The 26,689-nt window shown below is 38.0% G+C and overlaps 1 protein-coding gene across 2 annotated transcripts in view; it reads right to left on the bottom strand.

Moving 5' to 3' along the window:
* The window catches only part of LOC126190916 (potassium/sodium hyperpolarization-activated cyclic nucleotide-gated channel 2-like), a 303,831-nt gene that overhangs the window by 87,882 nt on the left and 189,260 nt on the right, over positions 1-26,689 (bottom strand). For both annotated transcript variants that reach the window (XM_049931544.1, XM_049931546.1), the window contains one exon: positions 2,580-2,729. In XM_049931544.1, coding sequence (XP_049787501.1) covers positions 2,580-2,729 — 150 coding nt within the window. The remainder of the gene's footprint in view (positions 1-2,579; positions 2,730-26,689) is intronic.

Genomic DNA, 26,689 nt, shown 5'->3' with positions numbered 1-26,689 from the left:
CAGTTTTCATGACTGGAGCCACTACTTCTCAATCAAGTAGCTTCTCAACTGGCTTCACAAGGGCTGAGTGCACCCTGATTGCCAACAGCGTTCAGAATACCTGGACAGTCACTCATCCAAGGGCTAGCCTAGCTCGACAGTGATTTACTTTGGCAATATGATGGTAACTGGTGTTACCATTGGGGCAAGGCCACAGGCTATTACATTACTTACTGGACTCAGTTTCAATATACATCTCTCTGACCTCAATTAGTTACAGTGAAACCCTTCTTTTGTACTTTTCAAGGACTTCCAAAAAAAGGGTGTAAAATGTGGGAAATAACATTTTAAGCTGTAAAAGTTACATATAGGATACCCCTTGGCACTTTATGTATGATCTATGTACACAACAGGCATCAAAAGACTTGTGAGGGACTTGCTTATTATCTAATGAAGGTTTATTATCCAATAAAAACCGCTGACGTAACTGGAACTGATAACTGTCTGGGACGTAGGAACATTTCACTCAGTTTCATATATTATAATCAATGTTTTTGAAAGCCTGCAGCTGTCATTCATTATTTCAATAATGAAATATTACACTAGTTACATATTTTTTCATGCTTAGCACAACGTGTTTCAAGAATTTTTTCTCGTTATCACATGAAACTATGTACTTAAGTATTTTGTGTGGTGTTTGAATATGTGTTACCCTGGATCTCTTGTACTGTAGTCGTCTTTTTGAGGTTATCAGGTATTGTGCCTCATCAGTTATGTAGAAAACACACACACACACACACACACACACACACACACACACACACACAAACTATCACTCACATTGTCTGTCTGCGTAACATCCCAAAAAAATAAATACGTAAATACTGCACCTAACAATGAGAATAAATTCTTGAAACACATTTTGCTCAGCATGAATAAAATACATAATCAGTGCTGTGTTTACACTAAAAACATCTGAGCAACACAAAGTGAAAGAAGGTGTCAACTAGTGCTCCAAGTGGCCATGCACCGAAACACACTAAATATGACTCGACGAAGGTGTCACAATGATCACAACAATCACGAAACTGTGTTTGCAGTAGAGACAGTTTGGAAATGGTTGTGACTGGCCATGATATCTTCATTCGAATGAACCTAGTTCGTTCCAATAATTAGGCTTTTATTTAAAAAGCTTAGTATCTGATAATGCTCTGGCATGTTACTGTTGCCTAAGCCATGGATTTTTCTACTGGTACCCCTGAATTTGACTGCATATTTGAACACAGCAAAAAATTTGAAACTTATACTGAGGTGACAAAAGTCATGGTATAGCAATATGCACATATACATATGGCAGTAGTATCTTGTACACAAGGTATAAAAGGGCAGTGCATTGGTAGAAGTGTCATTTGTACTCAGGTGATTCATCTGAAAAGGCTTCTGGCATGACTCTGGCTGCATGAGGGGAATTAACAGTCTTTAAACACAGAATGATAATTGGAGCTAGATGCATGGGATATTCTATTTCGGCAATCATTAGGGAATTCAATATCCTGAGATGCACAGTGTCAAAATTGTGCAGAGAATACCACATTTTACGCATTACCTCTCACCACAGACAAGGAAGTGCCTGACAGCCTTCAGACAAGTAACACTGTATGAAATAACCACAGAAATCAATGTGAGATGTATGGCACACCTATCTATTAGGACAGTGCAGCAAAATTTGGCATTAATGGGCTATGACAGCAGACAACTGACGAAAATGCCTTTACTAACAGTACGGCATTGCCTGCAGCTCCTCTCCTAGGCTCATGACCATATCGACTGGACCGTAGAAACTGGAAAACTGTGGCCAGGTCCTGATTTCTGTTGGTAAGAGCTGATGGTAGGAGCAACGGTGGTGCAGACTCCACAAAGCCATGGACTCAAGATGTCAACAAGGCACTGTGCATGGTTGTGGTGCTCCATAATGGTGTGGGCTGTGTTTACATGGAATGGCCTGGATTCTGATTATGTTCAGCTACTTGGAGACCATTTGGCACCTTTCATATACTTCATATTCCCAAACAATGGTGGAATTTTTATAGATGACGATGTGCCCTGTCACTGGTACACAGTTGTTAATCATTGGTCTGAAGAACATTCTGAAGAATTGGAGCAAGCAATGTAGCCACACAGATTGTCCAGTATGAATCCCATAAAACATTTATGGGACAAAACTGAGAGGTCAGTTCATGCACAAAATCCTGCACTGGCAACACCTTCCCAATTATAAAAGGCTACAGAGGCAGCATGGCTCAATATCTGTGCAGGGGACTTCCAGTGACTTGCTGAGTCCATGTCACATCAGGTTGCTGCACTAAGCCATGCAAAAGGAGGTCTGACATGATATTAGGACACGACATGTCTTTTGTCACCTCAGCGTGTCTTCTTCATTTGATGATAAGTATGTAAAACAACCAGCAACAATGTTTTTGGGTATCTCTGATGCTCACAGTGATTAAATAAGTAACTACCTAAAACTGAAATGAATATGCTTAATGCTGGTGAGCTCATTCAGCTGAATACCTAATCTGAAGTGCAGCAAACTACTGTACCTGTAACTCATTGATTGCAACCCATGAGTTGGATGGGAAGCCTTGAAGCATTGGTACAAGGAACTGTAGACAGCCAGACCAATGTCCAATCAGGAGCATCATGCAGATGAGGTTGAAAATTCGCATGAAGACACTGGCCATGTTGAGGAACTGTAACACAGAATCAAAGAAGCTTTCTTAGCTTGTAAGAGAACAAAGGCTTTGCTGTGAATTTTATTTTCAATCAAGGAATTTGCATAGTGCCTATCAAAACATTGTCTCTTCAACCCTGCATATGTTGTTCTCCAACTTTACATAGTTTATATAAATTTCATTCAGTAAATTAGGAAAAAAGACACATCCTGTAATAAAATATATCATTATTTTGAGTTACATCACACTTGCATCTTAAGTTACACTGGCTGGTGACTTACTCACTGGAAGAAGAAGGAAAAATTGTTCAGTATTGAGATGACACTGTTTCACTGTTCAGTATTATTTTACTTTATAAGTACAGTACATAACAGGCAGCCAACATTTCACTGTTGCCGAATACAATACTGCTTACATATGATGTCCATGTGATCACAGCAGAAGTTTTATGCCATAATCAAATATAAACATCCTGTTAACTACTGTTAGAATTGTTATGAACCTGTAAATCAATGAAAATATTTATTTGTGAAATCAAGAATTTAATGCAGAATTCATATGTCAGTAGCAGTTTCCATGTGAATAATCTTAATATCTAAATAACATCACCTGCACAAAAATAGAAAGGTATAGTCTGAAAATTAAAAATTGCTTTTGAACACATTATTGTGATGTTCTGCCATGACAGAACCCTGTACATGCAGAAAAGTTACTTCTTAAAAGCCTTTTTCACTTCTAGAAAACAAACTAACAAAACAAATATTTGGCATAAGTGTATGCCAACATCCATTGCACACAATAGAAAGGTAAAAGTGAATACATATACTGAACTGAATGGATACTGTAGTCTGCAGAACCAACTACACATTCCCAGGGCCACTGCAAAAAAGGAAGGAGATACACAGCCACAAGTCAAGAATGACTATGTGATATATGTTCATTTCCTAGAGAGTGGAAGCATTGGGAATTGATAACAGGGCAGGTATAGTGTTGGAAATCAGACTGCATAGGACAAATGATGATTTTCAAGATAGGAGCAATCAACAAGGTAAATACATCTGAAGGAGAAAATCTGTAAGCTGGGAAAATAAGGAAGGAAGCAGGTGCCAGTGCTGACAGAACATTAAACTCAAATAAGGAAGTACTCTGATGATAGTATGTCTTATATGTTAGAGAGCTAGAAATGAGAGTATCTTCATGTAAATTATAGCACTTCAGTGTCCAAAATATATAGTTCTAATGTATTTGTGATAGTCAATGAAAATATAGATACTGGATTTCCAGAGATTTGAGATGAAAATGACCAGATAGGTCTTCCAGCTTGCCTATTGTCGCACACCTCCATTAGTTTAATTTGTTTTCCCCAAACTGTGTTTCATTTTTTTTGTCCCTCATTTCAGTTATTCCTTCAATTGCATGTTAATTACCTCAGTACAATTGTGAGTCACTCTTGCTCACCAAAGTACTTTCGTGATTTTTAATTACTTTTCATTGATCAGATCTTTCACATTTATGCAGCATTATAAGTTTGCTATTTGCTTACTCCATTGTTTCAGATGTATCTCACCCCATGATAATTCAGGTACCAGTATCTATGTGTAATTTCTTTAGTAATCCATATCAATTTTTGAATGTCATTCCCTAATGTTACTTTAAGCAACTGTTTGTTGGTGCTACAGGCCAGTAAAAAGATGCTGTATCTCAGGCATCAGTGAGATAGCTCTACATTTTGATTCATTATTATTTTCTTTCACTTCACATGTTCCTTTCTATAAAATCACTGAGACTTATCTCTGTCATCTCTGATTTTCCAAAATATTATTATAATTTCAGTTATGTTTGACTAAGATAATGCATCATAAATTTTCTAAATAGTACTATCTGAAAAGAAGAATTTTTTCCAAGTTTCTGAGTCAACAAAGTAATATTAGAAATTAGTCAAAACAGAAATTTCCAAGTTAGCAAAATAATCTGTTGTCTCCTCTTGTCCCCACAAAAGGTGGGTCCCTCTCATCCTGGGGATCCATCTCTCATCAACTTATTCCTCTCTCCTCTCCGAGGAAGGACTTAATAGTTCTGAGCATTAAGACAATCTTTTTGTATTTTTGTGTGTATTGAACAATAGGCCTAGAATGTTGTCTCTTGATAGTGAGTATTGGCAGCCAGCCATTCTGTCTCCTCATAATTTTAGATGTATATAGGCAAAAACATATATTTATTTTGTGACCCAAAAGTTACTGGGAATGCATGTTGTGGAGCATGTACTTACAAATTCATAGCTTGCTTTTGCTCTTATCAACTGTTTTTGCATCAGAAACCTCTTATTTGTGGAGCTGTATGTCATTTTGAGCAGGTGAATGTCCCCCACGCATAATACTGACCTCATTGGCCTGTGCCCTGGGCTCGCTCAATAACAGTTCTTTACACAAGCAACATATCATTTGCCCCCATCTCCATCCACCACGAGACATTAATTGCTCTTCTTTGGGCTCGGCTCATTGTAAGACTTCTAAAAATGGACGTTAATCTGGTGATTGTGTTCATGGAAATGTGTTGTTTCTTTGTTTGGAGATAAGTACTGTATAGACATTTCTCTGTAACATAGATTAATTTCTCTATCTTAATCCAGTGCTAAATATTAAAATAAACAACAGCTTGTTTCCATTTAAGGTAATTCATGAGATCTTTAAAAGCTTTTACTAGAAGCAGAAATAACTAGATCTATTGTAAAGTTGCAGCTTCAGTACATATGTCCTATCTATCACACTGTGCAGAAAGAATGAAAATATAAATTTCTTCATACAGCATAATAAAAAGTCTTCAATTATATAATTCACAAATTATTTCACTTTCCAACAGAAAGAAGTTGGGAGAGAAATTAAAAAAATGTCATCTAATTTTATATCAATGTATTAGACTTAAGACATTATTTAACTGCATAATTTGTGTGTTGCATGTGAGGAAAACTCACCAGTAAATAGTCATATTTTTGAAAATTTGGCCTGACAGTAGTTGAAAATTACACATGGACAAATCTTTTAAGTGTGAACTAAAAAGAAAAACACAAATTTGCTTGTGATATGAACAAGAAACACTATTAAAAGAGCTCTGTTTAATTTGTACAGTTGTTCATTACATGTACTGACAATTTGTCACTTCCATAAAACATGATACTGAAATTTTTCTAGTTCTTAACTTAGCAAAATCTTTCAGAATAGAATTTCATTCTGCAGACTTCAGGCTATCTCTTTCAACAGCTAAAGTTTACAGTCCACACAATCATTATTGAGAAAGAGTTAACCAAAGATTTGTCTTTATCAACTTGAGGTTTGAAAAACTCCTTTCACTTCATGTAATGTGCTGAAATAGTATTGTATTTCTAGTTAAGGTAGACCTTGGGTGAAATGCAAGCCCAAGTAGATGAGAATCAAATCAAGAAGTTTAGAATTCAAATGAAGTTATACTAAATAGAACAATATCTAATACTGATGTCAGTGGCTTGTTGCAACCATACATTTACAATTATCTCACAAAAAAATGGCTGATTTGCAGGCACATTTTTACTGGGAGGTTTTTGGTTCCACTGTAGCATAGTTTCACCTCTGTCAGGTTCTTTTCATTATGATATACCCTGTATACAAATTTTGCACTTAGACACCTCTGAGCACCTCTCAGCTTGGGGCCCCAAGTGGCGGCTTATGATGTGGGCCTTAAACTGGCCTTAGTTGTGACTGTGACATGGTGTGTGTTTTGAGCAGCCATTCACTTGGATGACATTTTTCTGGACGTGAAACCAGAAATGTAATTCATCTGACCAGGTGACACTTCCACTGATCCACAGTCCAGTATTGGTATTCCTGTGCTCTCTACAATTGTATTTGACACAGTTGTTCAGTCAACATGGGATAATGTAGGGGTGTGGAGCCTTAACGTATTACATGCTTGCAACACCACCACATGGCATTCAGCTCGCACTGGATGGTGGTCACTATATTTAGGCTCACAAAGGTATTTGCTAGTACAGCTTCTGCCTGTGACAAAGGTTTGTTCTGTGAGTACACCCACTAACTTGAACAGTGTGTTGCTCAGCTTTATGCTGCTGTTGTTGTTGTTGTTGTTGTGGCTTTCAGTCCAAAGACTGGTCTGATACAAGTCTCCACATTATTCTGCCCTGTATTAGCCCCTTCATCTCTGAATAGCTATTGCAACCTACATCCTTCTAAATGTACTTACTGTACTCATCTCTTGGCCTCCCTCTAAAGTTTTTTTCCCTCCCACACTTCCCTCCAGCACTAAATACTAAATTGGTGATCCCTTGATACCTCAGAATGGGTCCTACCAAACGACCCATTCTTCTAGTCAGATTGTGCCACAAATATTTCTTCTCCCCAATTCTTTTCAGAACCTTCCCATTAGTTACGTGATCTATCCTTGAGCCAGTGGTAGATACATATGGGGGGCGTGCAGGGTGCGAGGCCCCTCTCGTCCCCATTCCAGGGTCACTCGCATTGCCACCCACCAGTCAGCCCGCACGTTATTCGTTCATTTCTTTTGTCAGTCGACTCGACTGAACTGATTTATGGAGTAGTTGTACTTTCCTATGTAGCATGTGCATCCGCATCATCATGTTTTATATGTTTCTGTCTGGCACACAGATAGCTAACACATACCTACGAGAAAAGTCACGGCCATTCTAGTGATCTCAATATGTTATTCTGTCTGGCATTTGTTTGAGAAAAGTCACCTTCAGCATTCTTCTGTAACATCACACTTCAAAAGCTTTTATTCTCTTCTTGTCTAAACTGTTTATCATCCATGTTTCTCTTCCATACATGGCTACACTCAATACAAATACTTTCAGAAAGGACTTTGACAGTTAAATCTATACTTGATGTTAACAAATTTCTTTTCTTCAGAAATGCTTTTCTTGCCATTGCCAGTCTACATTTTATATCCTCCCTACTTTGACCATCATCAGTTATTTTGGTTCCCAAACAATAAAACTCATTTACCAGTTAAGCGTCTCATTTCCTCATCTAATTCTCTCAGGACCACCTGATTTAATTTGACTACATTCCATTATACTCATTTTGCTTTTGTTGATGTTCAGCTTATATCCTCTTTTCAAGACACAGTCCACTCCGTTCAGTTGCTGTTCCAAGCCCTTTGCAGTCTTTAACAGAATTACAACACCATCAGCAAACATCAACATTTTTATTTCTTCCCCGTGCACTTTAATTCCTACTCCAAATTTTTCTTTTGTTTCCTTTAGTGTTTGGTCAATCTACAAATTTAATAACATCGAAGACAGGCTACAACCCTGTCTGACCCCCTTCTCAACCACTGTTTGCCTTTCGTGCCCCTCGACTCTTATATCTTCTGTCTAGTTTCTGTACAAACACTAAATAGCCTTTAGCCCCTTGTATTTTACCCCTGCCACCTTTAGAATTTGAAAAACATTCCAGTCAACATTGTCAAAAGCTCTCTTTAAGTCTGCAAATGCTGTAAATGTAGGTTTGCCTTTTCTTAACCTATCTTCTATGAGAAGGCATTGGTCAGTATTGCCTCTCGTGTTCCTATATTTCTCCTGAATCCAAACTGATATTCCCTGAAGTCAGCTACTACCGGTTCTTCCATTCTTCTGTTAAGGATTTGTGTTAGTATTTTGCAACTGTGACTTATTAAACTGATAGTTCAGTAATTTTCACATCTGTCAGCACCTGCTTTTTTTGGAATTTGAATTATTCTACACTTCTTGAAGTCTGAGGGTGTTTCACGTGTCTCATACAACTTGCACACCAGATGGAAGAGTTTTGTCATGGCTAGCTCTCCCGAGGCTACCAGTAGCTCTAACAGAATGTTGTCTACTTCCGGGGCCTTGTTTCAACTTAAGTATTTCAGTGCTTTGTCAAATTCTTCATGCTGTATCAATCTACCTTCTCATCATCTACGTCCTCTTCCATTTGTATAATACTGCCCTCAAGTACATCTCCATTGTGTAGACCCTCTATATACTCCTTCCCCCTTTCTGCTTTCCCTGCTTTTCTTAGGACTGGTTTTCGATCTGAGCTTTAGATATTCATACAGATGGTTCTCTTTTTTCCACAGGTCTCTTTAATTTTCTTGTAGGCAGCATCTATCTTACCCCTAGTGATTTATGGTTCTACATCCTTACATTTGTCCTCTAGCCATTCCTCCTTAGTCATTTTGCACTTCCTGTAGTTCACATTTTTTAGAAGTTTGTATTCCCTTTCCCCTGCTTCATTTATTGCATTTTTATATTTTCTCCTCTTGTCGATTAAATTTAATGTCTCCTGTGTTACCTAAATATTTCTACTGGCCCTCACCTTTTTATCCACTTGATCCTCTGCTGCCTTCACTATTTCATCTCTCAAAGCTAACCATTCTTCTTCTACTGCACTCCTTTCCCCTGTTCTTGTCAATTGTTCCATAATGCTCCCTCTGAAAGTCTCTAAAACCTCTGGTTCTTTCAGTTTATCCAGGTCCCATCTCCTTAAAATGTCATAGTGTACAATATCTCTTACACTTTTGTGAAATATTGTATCCATCATTAAAAACCTGTATTATTATTGTGCCCAATAGTAAAGTGGTGACAGAGAAAATTCCTACAACGATGTGACTATTTCAGCAGTGATTGACAGTGTTTAAATTTTTGAAAATAAAAGTTGGAATTTCAGATGCTGCAGCAGCAGTCAGCCAACCACCAAGAATAGTTTCAGCAACAGGAGCAGCAGCTAGTCTACAGCGAGAAACTCAACAGCTAATAAAGCTAGTGCAACAACCACAAGAGTTGACAAATCTGTAACCATCACAGCCAGATATTTCTGTAAATCTTAACTGCGGAGAGGAAACTTATATAGTTGATCTGGATCACTTCATTCTTCATTGGAAGGCAAGTGGTGTTACTGACCTCATTCAGCAGAGCACTATCTTATTTTCTTCAAGCAAGAAACAGTATAGTATATGAGTTAGTTCAAAAGTTACACCCGTTAGTAGGTCCAGTCATTTAAAATTTGTGATTTGTTTTCTAATCACTATTGTCAGCAAACTTACACTGTAGGCTCAAATTAATCAATGTTCTAAACAACTAGGTCACTCTGATGTGGCATGGACTATTGAACTACAGAGTCTGACTATGTAGAGGAATTTTTCATGAAATCTTGAAATGTATCCTATACAAAGTCTCTTATTCAAGATGTAGACTGTCTGCAGACAAACAAGTGAGAGCTAGAGCACTGGGATGTCTCACTCTCTCAGTGAAGTATTACAGACAGCACAAACATTTGAAACACTACCTCCCGCTTACTAAACTTTTGATACCAGTGTTGATATTGCTAATCTTTCCTTTAGTTGATGTCACAAATGAACTTATGACATACAAAAGTCATCACCACCATTGTAGGCTTCTTGTGCAAGCCCACGGCAAGTTATTCTGGTGAATTGGACCAAACAAATAATAAGGAATTAGTAAACCATCCTCCACAATCTCCATAGATGCTTGAAGATAAGAGATTGTAGGGCAGGATGAGTGGTGCATAAAAGCTATGCCCTATGATGCTGTCAAGCCTCCTTAATAACAGTTGTTGGCCCTGCTGGTCTAGCAGTGAAATGCATACCTGGAGACTGAGAGATTGCAAGATCAAATCCCAGTTGGACCATAGAAATTTTCAGTCTCCCTATAATTTAGTGTGCCAAGTTCCCTATAATCTACTCAGCAGGTCACTGGCTAGGCTGTGGAACTTCTTTTTTACACCATCAGTGAGATGTTCATGAGCCGGCCGGTGTGGCCGTGTGGTTTTAAGTGCTTCAGTTTGGAACCGCGTGACTGCTACGGTCACAGGTTCGAATCCTGCCTCGGGCATGGATGTGTGTGATGTCCTTAGGTTAGTTAGGTTTAAGTAGTTCTAAGTTCTAGGGGACTGATGACCTCAGTAGTTAAGTTTCATAGTGCTCAGAACCATTTTTGAAGATGTTCATGAAATGCTTCATGACAAATCACTGATGGTTGCTTGGAAAGCCCACAAGGACAGAGTTCCCACATGTTTCAGAGCCAGCCAATCATCAAAGTTTCAGTCATCAATCCCTTCTCTTGATTCTGAACAGTGATGTCATCAGGGAATAGCTTTTCATTTTTTGGAGTCTTGAGGCTTGTTTTTCGTCACCTCTCAGCAATATCATGAGTCACCATGAGGGTTCACTACCTGAACCATGACACATAATGCTTCACTAATTACACTGAGACCACTTGGCCAGTGTGCACCCTGTAACATTATTTCTAGCAGTTAACAGAGCTCTTATTCAATGGATGATCTAGCTTGCCATCAATAGTCATGAGTTGCAGTTCTTGGTAGACAAAGGAGCTGGTATGCTCCTGATAAATATGTACACATATTAACACATTGGCTGATGCTTCCACAGTGGAATGTGGTCACATATAGCAGTAAGCTGATAGCCTCCAGAGGTCCAACAGGAAAGTAAGCTATAAACATGTAGCTAGAACACTAATATTCATGTTGATAGTTCACTAGTGGCAAGCCAATAGTGTATTTAAGTGAATCTAGTGCATACTTTTTTTTTACCATACGAAGTTCTCAAAATTGGAGTGCACATAAGATTCGATAGCGCATTAGATTCAAGTACAAACTGGAACCGTTCACTGGTATTTTTTACCTTATGTGATCTGAAGTAGCAAAACATTTATTAAACTCTAGCAAGAAAATATAGGTATGATATCTGTGAATCAAAGAAAGGAAAATGTAAATCGGGCAAGAGGTTATTGAGTTAAAAGAGCTGGTAAATGTTTCCAGTTCTGAATTCTGTTTGTATTGTACTTCTCAACCTCGTTTCATTATTGGTGGCCTACTACAGTACTTCGCACTGTGTTTGCACTATGCAGTCATGAAATGGAAGGCAAGCAGAGAAAAATATAGAATGAAGCTGCTTTCAAGCATAAAGTAATTCTTTATGCTGAAAAATATGGTAACAGAAAGGCAGGAAGACAGTTCAATGTAGCTGAGGGTAATGTTCACTTATGGAAGAAACAGAAATTGGGATTATTTGCAACTACTGCTACAAGAAAGAAATTCACTGGACCTCACAAACGAAGACATCCTGACATTGAAGTAAATATTCTGGAATTTGTCCAAGACTGTGACCAGTGACACTATAATAAAAAAAGCAAAAGAGGTGGCTGCAGCTTTTAATATACCGAAGCAAGAGTTTAAGGCTAGCCGGGGATGATTTGATTGCTTTATGAAATAAGCGGGCTTATCTCTACAATGCCGTACAAGAATATGCAAAAAGCTTCCACAGGATTTTGAGAAGAAACTTCAAGAATTTCAGCAGTATGTTATCACACTTCGAAAAGAGAAGAATTTTTCGTTGGGCCAAATTGGCAACGCTGATGGGACTCCAATTTGGTTTGATACGCCACATAATTATACGATTGACAAAGAGGGTACAAAAGAAGTTACCATCAAAACATCTGGGTGTGAAAAACAGCATGTAGCAGTAATGCTGGCAATCACAGCAGATGGGAACAAACTTCCCCCTTTTTTTAATTTTCAAGTGAGAAACAAGCCCCAAGACTCCAAAAAATGAAAAGCTATTCCTTGATGACATCACTGTTCAGAATCAAGAGAAGGAATGGATGACTGAAACTTTGATGCTTGACTGGCTCTGAAATATGTGGGAACTCCATCCTGGGGGGCTTTCCAAGCAACCATCAATGATCTGTCTTGATGCATTTCGTGGTCATCTCACTGACAGCGTAAAAAAGAAGATTTACAGCCTACCCAATGACCCATTTATCATTCCTGGAGGAATGATTTCTTTATTATAGCCCCTAGACAGAAATATAAATAAACCTTTTAAAGATTATGTTCAGGAACAGTACGAAAAATGGTTTTGCAAACCAACCGTGAGCTGACACCGAAAAGAAAAATTAAACGTGCTACACCCTACATTATTTCGCACTGGGTTTTGGCTGCCTGGAAATGCACTGAAGCACCAATGATTGTAAAATCATTCAAGAAATACTGTATTTCAAGTAGTCTGGATGGCAGTGAAGATTATGTGCTCTGTAATGACACCACGGATGGCGGGGTAGGATGTAGACTTTTCCAAGGATTCCAGTAATGATGACATTAGTGAATAATGGTGAGTAACACCTGTAATTTGCAGAATGTTTCTTTGTATGTCATGCAGATAATCAAGTTAGCCATTCTTTTTTAATAATGAAAATGTCACTTATTACCATAATGAGTAACTTGAAAATAAATTATTGTTGCTTTTTATTGTTCATGTGTACATTCACTATTGTTTGAAATAAAGTTAGCGTTGTAAAACAAAATTTCAACAATACAAAAATACCCTACTAGTTATGTGCCAAAATTCCTTTTTTTATTCATTTAATTTTTAAAATTGGCGTGTGCATTACGTTCGATGGCACATTAGATTCACGTAAATACGGCATGTTTCTATCAATATCTTAATGTTTGATCACACATTTGTAATCTGGCCACATGAGATGAACAAATTTCAAGAATTTTTGCAGTTTCTCAATTCAATCCCTCCAAATATAAAATTCATGACAGAAATAGAATGAGATGGAAAGCTGCCTTTTCATGACACTGGCTAAGAGAAGACCAGATGGAATCCTGGGACACACTGTCTATATGAAGTCCATTCACATCAACTCCTGTCTGAGTGCCATGAGCCACCACCACTCATCAAAGAGAAGTTGTGTGGTTCAAAGGCTGGTCTACAGACATGAAGAAAACCTTGTTAAAGAACTGAGGTACCTGAGAAAGTTTTTTAGAAGTATGATTCTGAGAAAAATATCTTGAGTGTGCTCTACAGCATACATTGACACCAGTCGCAGAGGGAACACTACCAAACAAAAGCCAGAACTACATGTCTTCCATACTCTGTAATCATTTCATGGAAATTTGGGAGAATACTTTGAAAATATGGTTTCCAATGTATATGGAACCTGTCGATGAAATTAACGGGTACTTTACATTGTGTCAAATATAATCTATGGCTCCAAATACCAGTTGCATACCACGTACTGTGCAAATTTGGTATGGAATAAGTGGTATAAACTACAGTATAAGAACTGTTGAACAAGTGTGAAATGATTTTTATGTATATAGTCACCTCCATTGTAATTGAAGAAATGTATGATGAAGTGTATGATGAAATAAAAGAAATTATTCAGATAGTGAAGGGAGACAAAAATTCAATAGTCATAGGTGACTGGAATTCAGTAGTAGGAAAAGGGAGAGAAGGAAACATAGTAGGTGAATATGGATTGGGGCTAAGAAATGAAAGAGGAAGCCGCCTGATAGAATTTTGCACAGAGCACAACATAATCATAGCTAACACTTGGTTCAAGAATCATAAAAGAAGGTTGTATACATGGAAGAAGCCTGGAGATACTGACAGGTTTCAGATAGATTATATAATGGTAAGACAGAGATTTAGGAACCAGGTTTTAAATTGTAAGATATTTCCAGGGGCAGATGTGGACTCTGATCACAATCTATTGGTTATGAACTGTAGATTAAAACTGAAGAAACTGCAAAAAGGTGGGAATTTAAGGAGATAGGACCTGGATAAACTGAAAGAACCAGAGGTTGTACAGAGTTTCAGGGAGAGCATAAGGGAACAATTGACAGGAATGGGGGAAATAAATACAGTAGAAGAAGAATGGGTAGTTTTGAGAGATGAAGTAGTGAAGGCAGCAGAGGATCAAGTAGGTAAAAAGACAAGGGCTAGTAGAAATCCTTGGGTAACAGAAGAAATACTGAATTTAATTGATGAAAGGAGAAAATATAAAAATGCAGTAAATGAAGCAGGCAAAATGGAATACAAACGTTTCAAAAATGAGATCGACAGGAAGAGCAAAATGGCTAAGCAGGGATGGCTAGAGGATAAATGTAAGGATGTAGAGGCTTATCTCACTAGGAGTAAGATAGATACTGCCTACAGGAAAATTAAAAAGACCTTTGGAGAACAGAGAACCACTTGTATGAATATCAAGAGCTCAGATGGAAACCCAGTTCTAAGCAAAGAAGGGAAAGCAGAAAGGTGGAGGGAGTATATAGAGGGCTTATACAAGGGCATTGTACTTGAGGACAATATTATGGAAATGGAAGAGGATGTAGATGAAGATGAAATGGGAGATACAATACTGCGTGAAGAGTTTGACAGAGAACTGAAAGACCTGAGTTGAAACAAGGCCCCGGGAGTAGACAACATTCCATTAGAACTACTGACGGCCTTGGGAGAGCCAGTCCTGACAAAACTCTACCATCTGGTGAGCAACATGTATGAGACAGGCGAAATACCCTCAGACTTCAAGAAGAATATAATAATTCTGATCCCAAAGAAAGCAGGTGCTGACAGATGTGAAAATTACCGAACAATCAGTTTAATAAGTCACGGATGCAAAATACTAATGCATATTCTCTACAGATGAATGGAAAAACTGGTAGAAGCTGACCTCGGGGAAGATCAGTTTAGATTCCGTAGAAATGTTGGAACACGTGAGGCAATACTGACCCTACGACTTATCTTAGAAGAAAGATTAAGGAAAGACAAACCTACATTTCTAGCATTTGTTGACTTAGAGGAAGCTTTTCACAATGTTGACTGGAATACTCTCTTTCAAATTCTGAAGGTGGCAGGGGTAAAGTACAGGGAGCGAAAGGCTCTTTACAACTTGTACAGAAACCAGATGGCAGTTATAATGGTTGAGGGGTATGAAAAGGAAGCAGTGGTTGGGAAGGGAGTGAGACAGGGTTGTAGTCTCTCCCCGATGTTATTCAATCTGTATATTGAGCAAGCAATAATGGAAACAACAGAAAAATTCGGAGTAGGTAAGACAGCAAAGGACTTGGAAGAGCAGTTGAATGGAATGGACAGTGTCATGAAAGGAGGGTATAAGATGAACATCAACAAAAACAAAATGAGGATAATGTAATATAGTCGAATTAAGTCGGGTGATGCTGAGGGAATTATATTAGGAAATGAGACACTTAAAGTAGTAAAGGAGTTTTGCTATTTGGGGAGCAAAATAAATGATGATGGTCGAAATAGAGAGGATATCAAATGTAGACTGGCAATGGCAATGAAAGCGTTTCTGAAGAAGAGAAATTTGTTAACATCGAGTATTGATTTAAGTGTCAGGAAGTCGTTTCTGAAAGTATTTGTATGGATTGTAGCCATGTATGGAAGTGAAACATGAACGATAAATAGTTTGGACAAGAAGAGAATAGAAGCTTTCAAAATGTGGTGCTACAGAAGAATGCTGAAGATTTGATGGGTAGATCATATAACTAATGAGGAGGTATTGAATAGGATTGTGGAGAAGAGAAGTTTGTGGCACAACTTGACCAGAAGAAGGGATCGGTTGGTAGGACATGTTCTGAGGCATCAAGGGATCAGCAATTTAGTATTGGAGGGCAGTGTGGAGGGTAAAAATCGTAGAGGGAGACCAAGAGATGAATACACTAAGCAGATTCAGAAGGATGTAGGTTGCAGTAGGTACTGGGGGATGAAGAAGCTTGCACAGGATAGAGTAGCATGGAGAGCTGCATCAAACCAGTCTCAGGACTGAAGACCACAACAACAACAGTCACCTCATAGGTGTAGTCAAAAAGTAAATGACTACATTACAGTCTGTGGCAATTTCAAGCTTACCAGAAACATCTTGTATCTGATCCTGTGACAGCAAGAACTGCTGGCAAAATGATGTGGGTTGTTGTATTGTAAAGACTGATCTGTCCAATGTATTTGCAGTTCCTCCTAGATGAGGAAACAAAGCATATCTTGGAATTAAATACACATACCATTTGGCATGTTTCAATCCAACCAGTTGTCATTTCAAGTGATCAGTGCTCCCACAATCCTCAGAAGATATCTTGAGCGATTAATTCAAGGTGTTCTAAATAACTTGATGATATAGTGGCATTGGTTCCTACCCATGAATGATACATCCCTAACCATTGTTTGACAGCCTGAAACAGAATGGTTAGCATTGCTAGCTCAGTAAGTGCAGCTTCTTAAAGCTGAGGCAGGCTAGAACACATTTTGAGCAAGGGGGCTAAAGACCACAGTGTAGCATTTCAGTAACATTTACAAATTGCCAATGTCACAAAATGCAAACCAGTTGTAATCATTTCTAGACAAGGCCAGTTATTATGGCAACTTAGTATAGTGTGGAGTCCATGTTGTGCACCCAGTGAGCCAACTCCATAAAAATATTTGGTCCAAAGCTTGCTAGCAAGTGTTTTAAACTCAGAAAATGCCGCAAGTAAGCTTTTGCATACAGCAGCATTTATGCCAGGCAAACATCTCACTGTGGAAACCAATTGTCACAATATGGAATAGGTGCTGTACTGTTATACGAACACATAAAAGACAAAGCATTTACGTAAAAGATTCTGACAGTATCTCAGTGCCCTAATTCCCAAATTTAGAAAAAGCTGGCAATCGTATATGGAACATTTCTTGCAGCCAACTCTCAACAGCAGTAATGTATTTTCTGAAATGCATGGCACAGAGCTGTATGAACAATCTTTTATTACGAAAATAAATAATGATGTAATAAACAAAAAAGAGTAATAATGCAATAAAAGATTATTAATACAACTGTGTATCATGCATTTCAAAAAATTATATATGGGGTTCAGAAGTTCCACATCTGTTTGTAGGGAACACTATTTCACTGGATTATGAGCCATAAGTTCCAGATACCCTCTTTGGCACCACACCAAACTCCTAAAAAAGATAAAACAATGACTGGTATGGTGGGCACTAATATCAAGTAACTAACAGAAACCTTCCTGATAGACAGCTGGCAACATAAAGATTTCTATAATTATCACCTAATGGGAAAGAAGGGAGAAAGAGGACGACCCATGGGAGGAATATCTATCCTACTGAAACCCTGGATGACGCCCACCAAAAAAATCATAAAACAAGAAAATAGTATGCTAATAGAAGCGGCAAACATAAATATAATTGCAGCCTATTTTAAACCGCACACAAATGGTGTACAAATAATTGACGAAATAGTCACACTCATCAAACAATGCAACAGCAAACCCACCATTATTGCAGGCGATCTCAACTGCAGAATAGACACAGAAAACTATAAAACAAAACTAGTTGTTGAAACCCTAGAAGAAGATGGTTTCACCCTACTTAATGATAGGCAGATACCTACATACATATGCCACAATGAGAAGAGCACCATTGATATCGCATTAACAAGAGGAGACATAGAAGGAAGTATTCAACCAATATGGCATGACTCCATTACTCCTGTACGAAAGCACATTCCGATGAAGATTAAAATAAATATCGTCACGTCACCGCCTGCAAGAAAGACCCACCAAATCACACAAAGAAAAATTGATATAGAAAAATTAATAAATGAGCAAGAACAATTAACAGAAATAGAAACTTTCATAGAGGAAGGAGACCTCGAAAAAGCAACAGACCAAATAGAAGACGTCCTAAAAAATTCAGTGATACAAACAATCCCCAAAACAAGGACGGCCAAAAGATGGTTCGATGCTGAATGCTACAGCAAAAGGAACACTGTTCTAAGAATCCTCCACAGACTAAGAAACCAGCATGACGAGGAAACATACAAACTGTACGCAGAAGAGAGGAGAATCTACAAAAAACTAATAGAAGAGAAGAAAAAAGAATACATAGAAAGTGAGGCAAAAAGAGAAGTGGATGAAGCAGAGAAAGACCCATACATAGCAGCAAGACCAAGAAAAATGGCTCATACACCAAATATAGGCCTGAAGGAATGGGAAGACTACTTCAGTAAGATACTGAACAAACAAGGATTCAAAACACCCCCAAAGAAAGAGAAACAACATCAAACTAAGGAAAAAGACAATACATGGGAATCCCTAAATGAAGATGATGTGAAAGAAGTAATAAAAGCACTGAAGAACAAGAAAGCAGCAGGACCTGATAATATATACAATGAACACATAAAAGATGCAAAAGAGGCCCTCCAACACATATGGACCAAACTGTTTAACAAATGCCTGGAACTTGGAAGAATTCTGACACGATGGAGACACTCGACAATAAAAGTTCTCTACAAAGGTAGAGGAGACCCAATGGATCCAAACAAGTACAGAGGCATAGCCCTGGAAAATACTCAATTCAAGATGTTTTCGAAGATAATAACACAAAAAATCCAAGCCTCTGTGGACAGTCATCTCCCAGAACGACAAATGGGTTTCAGATCTGGAAGATCAACACTTACAGCAGTCAGGCTTCTTCTAAACAATATCGATGATGCGCTACAAAAGAAACAAATGTTCTACACAGTGTTCACAGACTTTACCAAAGCCTTTGACCTATTGGAAAGAGAGCTCATAGTCCAAAAACTGGAAAACACAATGGGAGAAGATAGCGTATGGGCAAGAATAATCAAATCAATCCTCAAATACAATTTAATTACAATATTGGACAACCTCTCTTTTTCGAACCCCATTCTGCAATCGAACGGAGTCTTACAGGGTGACCCAATGAGCCCTTTGCTATACATTCTTGCCACTGAAGAAGTACTCCAAATTGGAGAAAATGAAGAAGATGTGTATGTATATGCATACACTGACGACATAGCCATAGGTTCAACAGATATACAGAAGCTGCAGAGAATCATTGAGAAAATAGACAGATGGTGCAGTGAACATAAACTACACATAAACATAGCAAAGACAGAAATGGTAATTTTCAGAAAAGGAGGCAAAACACCCAAGAATGCGGAAATCAGTATCAGAGGACAAAAAATAAAAATCTCATCAGACTTTAAATACCTAGGAGTGACATTGCAACCAACAGCCAAATGCTTCATAAAACATACAACAGAACGTGCAGCCCAAGCAATAATAGCAATACAGGACATCAAAAACATCCGCCTACTCAGTCTAGAAACAGCCATGAAATTATTCAACGCAAAAATCTTGCCAATCCTGGCCTATGGGATGGAGGTTATATGGGACCACCTGACAGAAAAAAATCTAGAAACACTAGAAAAGGTAAAATCGATCTATCTAAAAAGAGCACTAGGTCTCTCAAAGACAACAAGATCTAGACTAGTGTACCTCCTAGCGAGAGAGACATTCCTAATTGAAGACATCAGACTTCGATATATGATGCCACACACCAGGGCTTCCAGAAAGCAACAGAAGATCATGGAGGACAAACGAGAAAAAATATGGCCGGAGTTTTACGGCACCGAAGCAATGACAAACCGCTCATGGACAGCACCAAATTTCGAACAGCGACATGTTGTAACTAGACTTTCTACTCACGGCTTTCATCATCTAATCTGCAAAAACAAAACTTATCACAACCCAACCGCAACATGTGTATGTGAACTGTGTAACGAAGTCTGTGAACGATATCACATAGAACTGTGCAGTAAAAGAGTGAAATCGATAAATGAATATGCAAAAATGTAAAATGTTAAGCAAAGTAACTGTATATGGCTATTTGGCTGCAATTTTATTAAATAATATCAAGTAACTATAACTACAAGATTCACTGTCAGCCCACCTCAGTGCATTTGAATCCAGTCAAATTTTATAACCTATTAACTGTGGGTTTCAATTTTGGTGATAACTTGCACAACACCATAAACAAATTCCTGATAATTGCTCATGAAGTAGCCTCAACTAAAGGGCAAGGCTCCTACTTCACAGAGTGCCGTCGATTCAGGAAAAGTTACCACGGCATTTACCTAAAAGGTCATTTAGGAAATTTCTCTCATCATGGTACTGTCTGTATGCCAAAAATAGCATTCTTCTTGTATCAACTAAGGAAGAAGAATGTTGTGGCGTTATCCCACCCTCATTCTATGCCTGCATCCTGGAGGATCACCAGGATGAAGGCATTAATATATCCTCACATTTATAAGCTCATAAATTACACATCGATCTAACATACTATGCAGGCCTGTTGTTCTTGCACCCAATATCAGTCAATCTCAACATAATGTTTGACCTCTGAAAAGCATTTGATTGGTACCACTTGAATGATTACTAACAGAAGAACAATCAAATGTGGTATCAAACAAAATATGTGACAGGATCGAGGATTGGTTAAAAGGGAGGATGCAGCATGTTGCTTTGAATGGAGAGTCATCAACAGAAGTTAAGTAACTTCAAACATGCTCCAGGGAATCGTACCAGATCCCTTGTTGATCATGTTATACATTAATAACCTGGCAGACAATATTAATAGTAATCTCAGACCTTTTGGAGGCGGTGCAATCATCTATAATGACGTTCTTCCTGAAAAAGTTGCACAAATATTCAGTCAGATCTTGATAAGGTTTCAAAGTGCTACAAAGATTGGTAACTTCCTTTATGTGTACAGAAATGTAAAATTGCACACTTCATAAAACAGAGTGGCCCAGCCATAAGTAAATTAGGTGGCACACTTGGGTTCATCTGTACGATAATGGCAAAATGCAGGCTGCTTACAAAATACATGTGCATCCTATCTTTGAATATTGCTTACATTTATGGGATTCAAATTAAACAAGACTGACAAGGGATGTTGAATATTTAAAAGAAGGGCAGCGAAAATCATCACAGATTTGTTTGACTGATGGGAGAGTGTCACAGAAGTGCTGAAAAACCTGGACTGGCAGACACATGAAGATTAATGCAAATTATCTTGCAAAAGTCTACTTACAAAATATCAAGAACCAATATTAAGTGAAGAATCTAGAAATGTACTACAGTCCCCTACATATAACTCCATTAGGGGCTGTAAAGACAAGATTAGACAAATCACAATATGCACAGAAGCATTTAAGCTGTCCTCCTTCCTGCACTCCATATGTGATTTATGGATGGAAAGAAGCTTTAACATATGGTGCATTTGTAATTATCCTCTGCCATCCACTTTGCAATGACTTATAGGGTATGTATGCAGATGTAAATGTAGATGTAGAAGCTTCTCAAACTGGCCACAGCCTGAGCACCCATGAGATTGCATGCGTTCTGATTTTGTTGGCCCATTCCAGAGTGCTATGTTACCACTTGTTATGGCTGCACTCTCAGACTTTCATAATATAGCACAGATGATAACTATCTCAATGAACAAAACACTATGCCCTGGCCACCAACTTTGTCACTGAGAGATTCCCCATGCCACACTGTATGAAAACAGCCCCCAGTTAAATGTTTCTGTTCTCGAGCTCTTTGGCCAGCATAATGAAATATAGCACACTTCTCCATCTCGAGGATGGTTAGAACATTCATGATGCAGATGTGGAAGGCAGTCTTGTGACAATGCATTGAGCAGCTTAGTCACCATCTATAAATTCACAGACAAATATTAACACAAATCCAGCATGGACTGAGACCCTGAATGTTGTTCAACATCCTGTATCCAGCCTCATATGTCCAGAGCCAATGCACATCCACCACTATCAGTCAGAGCTCAAGTTGGTTGAAACCCAGGGCTGACATATGGCATCTTCATTGTTAACAGGAGGCCTCGTCAGACCTGGTGGTCTGGTGGAAACTGGAAAATGAAACATCATGGCATTGTACCCCAGTTGGGCCACGGACTATTTCAGTCAGCCTTTAACATAGCCTTCACTTCCCAGTGATGAGGGTTTCATCAGGAATGACATGTGGTTCAGCTTCTATATTAAACTAGAGGCCCCCTTTTCCCAGTAGGACATGCAACCTGCCGAAGTTATGAACAGTCATGACTCACTGATATGGTACAGAAATAAGCTTTAGTTGAAACAGTCATCACAAGATGTAACTATGCTTATGCTGATCAGAGACACTCCCACCAGCTGGTCAATGTGCCCCATTCATGCTTGAACCCTGGCCACAGTATGACTTAACTTGCCATAAAGCACAGTTGCCTGCTCCCATCTATGCCAAACTGAGATGAGCGCTAATGTTGCCAGGGTCTCTTTTACTGCCCAGACCCCTGCCAATTTACACAACACCAAATGTGCACCCCTGCAATATCTTTCCAGCCTGCAGACTCCCTGATACTCTTCACTGCAACCAGCCAGCCCAGACATAAAATGCCATTGGATCCTGTGGGTCATGAGCTCATCTCCCACACTGCCCTCCACTTTTGACTTCAGATATGACCTGGCGACTATCGGTTATGTGCCTGTTACAAGTAGGGGTTTAAACCCTATCATAGCAATATTGACATGTACAAGGTGGTAGGGACTTTACTTCTGGCCAAGTCAATGACTTAGAGGTGCTCTCATACAGGGCATGTCAAACAGGTAACTGGTGTGGGGTCTATGATGTATCAGGCTCATTAAGTAAGTAACCAGGGCACTCTTTCAATGGTACTGTACTGTTTTTATGCACAGGAACCTCCACATCCACTGTTAAATATGGTGGCATTCTCCTTCTTGTCTATGACTTGGACTTGGACTTCTACTTGGGTTAAAGATTCATTTTGTCAAGGTGTAAACCATCATCATGATTAAGTAAATCATTCATCAAACATAATTCAGTACTTTCCCTGAGAGCTGAATCCCGTTAGGATGAAACAAATATATAAATTAACACATGAATTCACTGGATGAATTTTAATATCTGTTTTGCCCTTCTGGGATTCAGTTTTCAGGGAAGCTATTGAAATATGCTTGACCAATGATTTAATTAACCATGATGATGATTTTAACCAAGACAAAATGTGAAATCCAGCACTGGCGGTAGTGAACTCTTCCAGATGATGGTACCGTCCCTATTTTGAGCAGAATTTGTGTAACAACATCATCATAGAGGGGTCATTTTAGCATATATACCAACTGTCTATGTGATATTTCTTCCAGTAAGATGTTCTATGTACTCATGTGCACATAGTTAATCATTCCATTATATTTATTGTCAGTCTTCCATCTCACTCTCAAGATGGCTGGACAGTTAAGGTCACATATTAACAGCACACAAAGTTTGAATCTTTATTTAACACTTTTTATGTGTGTTGGAGTCCCATATGGAAAAACAGTGAACAGTATTAAATTAGCAACATGATGAAGGAATACGGAATACTAGAGAAATGAGTAAAATCTTCAATGAGGATGTTGACTTTTCTGGCACAAACAAGATACTTTTCCCTTATTGTATTTAAGTGAGCTAGTCAAATGTGTGTTTATACTCTATTCACACAGACTAATTAAGGGGCTAATAAAATAATTAAACAATAAAATAAATTTGAACCAAATACATAAAGAAGGGGCTGCTTGTTGTCTAAAGCTACAGAGAAATGTGAATGGGATGCCCAGTATGAAGAGGAACAACACACACCTTTTAAAGGAACAGAACAAGTTCCAGAAACAAGCAAGGTAAAATAAGCAATTCCCAAAAATGGGTTCCTGAGTCACGCAATTAAAAAGGAGAAGGAGTCCATTATTCTGTTATAAAATAACAAGCAAATCAAGAGCCAGCTATAATCGACACAGAACTAAAATAACCACTAATTCAAGGATGATACAGATGGTGGATCAGAAATTGTTAGAATGATAGCCTCATTACATAGAACATCTCCTATAACACTGAACTTCTGTTAATACCATATATAATTTATAACAGTCTTGATAAGTAGACAGAGGAAGGAAATACACAATAAGGATGCAAAATATATTTTCACGGATAATCATTTCATAATGAATGAGTACCTGCAAGTTTTCAGGAGAGGTAGATTCATTAAAAAATGAGAAGCAAACTCCATAAAAGATACATTTATGGTTGTAAAGTAACAAATGAAATTTTAAAGCTTATTAGTACTGCATACCTCATTAATGCCGTTAGATCTACTCATTCTCTTTAATTATGCTGCTATGGTGTAAAAGGAAAAGGTCCTGTGATATAACATCACTTATGAAAACCAGACAACAGTGTGTTTCAGCTCAACATAAATCCTACCAGCAATGTATACTGATTTTATTCTGACCATATAGAAGAAAATATGGGGCACAATGGGCTCAGTGCTTCAATATTGCCTTTTGTTCACTGGGTAGGGAATATGTTGAAAGTTGTTAGCGTAAAAGTATGCTAATTAAATTTTTCTGACAGTACATATTGAGTCAGTAATAAAGTTGAAGAGTTTCACACATGTTTAACATGTAAAATATTTTGGTATCATATTTACAGATGAAAACCTTAAATACATTAAATGTAATGTTTGCAGGTATAGCAGTTGTCAGTTTTATGAAAGAAGAGAAAGAGACAAGCAAAATATGTTGAAGAATTATGACAAATGCATTTTAACGAAAAAAGCACCTATACAATTTGAATAGATATGTTACTAAAACTATTCTCCAGTCTAATTGGATTACACATTGCTATGGAGTCTATTAAATTCACAAAAGAAAATTACAGTAGGTCACAGAGTGCAAAATTATTCCTACGTTAAACATGAAGAGATAGATATGACATATACTGCTTAAAAGGTTTATGTGGTCTAATGAAATGAAACATGTTAGAGTAAACTTTTAGTTACTATTCACATGAAGCTATACATTTACACGCACATTGGGCCATGCAGGGCTTTAAACAACATTTTTTTTCTTTGGGTGTGGATATAGACTCTGTGTATCATTGGAAGATGGTTTTGTTTTGCTTATAACATGTATGGGCTGATTTTTACTTGTGGATGTTGCTCCAACCCATAAACTTCTGGATACTAATTAATGCTTATTAATCCATGTTGTTAGAGGAGAGGTTCAGGCCATGCATTCTGGGCAGCATTTCAAGATATCAATTCAAGAGAAACAGCCTGAGAAGCCTTGTGTTTTGTTAACGAAGCATCCACTGATTTGTTGTAAGCCTAGCCTGAATAAATAGGCCATCAGAATACACATAATGTTTGTGAAGTCTGGATAAATTCTGGCTTATGGTTCCACCCGTCAACTTTGGCCAGAGACATCACACAAGACCCAAAGATGCAACATACACAAGATTTCAAAATGGTGACCAATACTTGTAAATGTTTCCATGGCTCTAAAATGTAATAGTGAATTATAGAATCATGGGAATTCTTAAAAATAAAAATGGAAACTAGCAAGATAACCATGAAAAACATGGATAGATTAAAATGTCATATAAGGACCTCCAAAGAAAAAGATTTAGTTAAAAATCTTGAAAACTAATGAAACATGGAATTGACAGCTAGGATGTTTTCCACCATCCACTGTTAGTTATTTCCGACAAGAGCATGCACTGCAAAATAATGACAGAGGGGCTAATGACATGCTGAGCCTATCCTGGCTGACTGCAGTCTTTCAATAACACGAGACCTTCTCGAAATCATTTATTCCACACAAACACACAAACATGACACATTGTGCTCACCTTACACAGCAGACATTTGTGGTTGAATTTCACTTCCTGACACTCATTCCACAGTTAAAAACTCACTGTTCCTCTTTCTTGCCCACCATAGTGAAGTTGGATGCACACACAACTTGCTGACCTCACAACAAGCATATCTAACAGACAAAGGGCACAGCAGTGAATGTTCGAGCTGTTCCTTCCTGATTCCCAGTAGAGGGCACTTTTATCTGCACACCTACCTGCATTACCTATGTCTGCACCATGCTCATTATATCGTCTGTCTCATTTTCATCTGATTACCCCTTACAGCTAAAGTAGGCAGAGTAGTACCAAAAAAATAAATACTAAAATACATCCTCAGAAATCATAATATATTTGGAATAAGCAACATAGTTTATGAAACTTAATAAGACAACCACAGAAGACATTTGATAATGGGCCACTTACTTCATTCACATTGAAAACTCATGACTATATGTTTCAGAGCTGAGGATTGGAATCACACAGTTTCAAGTTTTCAGGTCATAACCATTTAACTAACTGCTCAACTTGGATAATTCTTTGTAAAGAAAGCAATAT

This window comes from Schistocerca cancellata, chromosome 6 (genome assembly GCF_023864275.1).
Source record: "Schistocerca cancellata isolate TAMUIC-IGC-003103 chromosome 6, iqSchCanc2.1, whole genome shotgun sequence".
Taxonomy (NCBI): Eukaryota; Metazoa; Arthropoda; class Insecta; order Orthoptera; family Acrididae; genus Schistocerca; species Schistocerca cancellata.
This window is presented reverse-complemented; position numbering and strand designations above follow the sequence as displayed.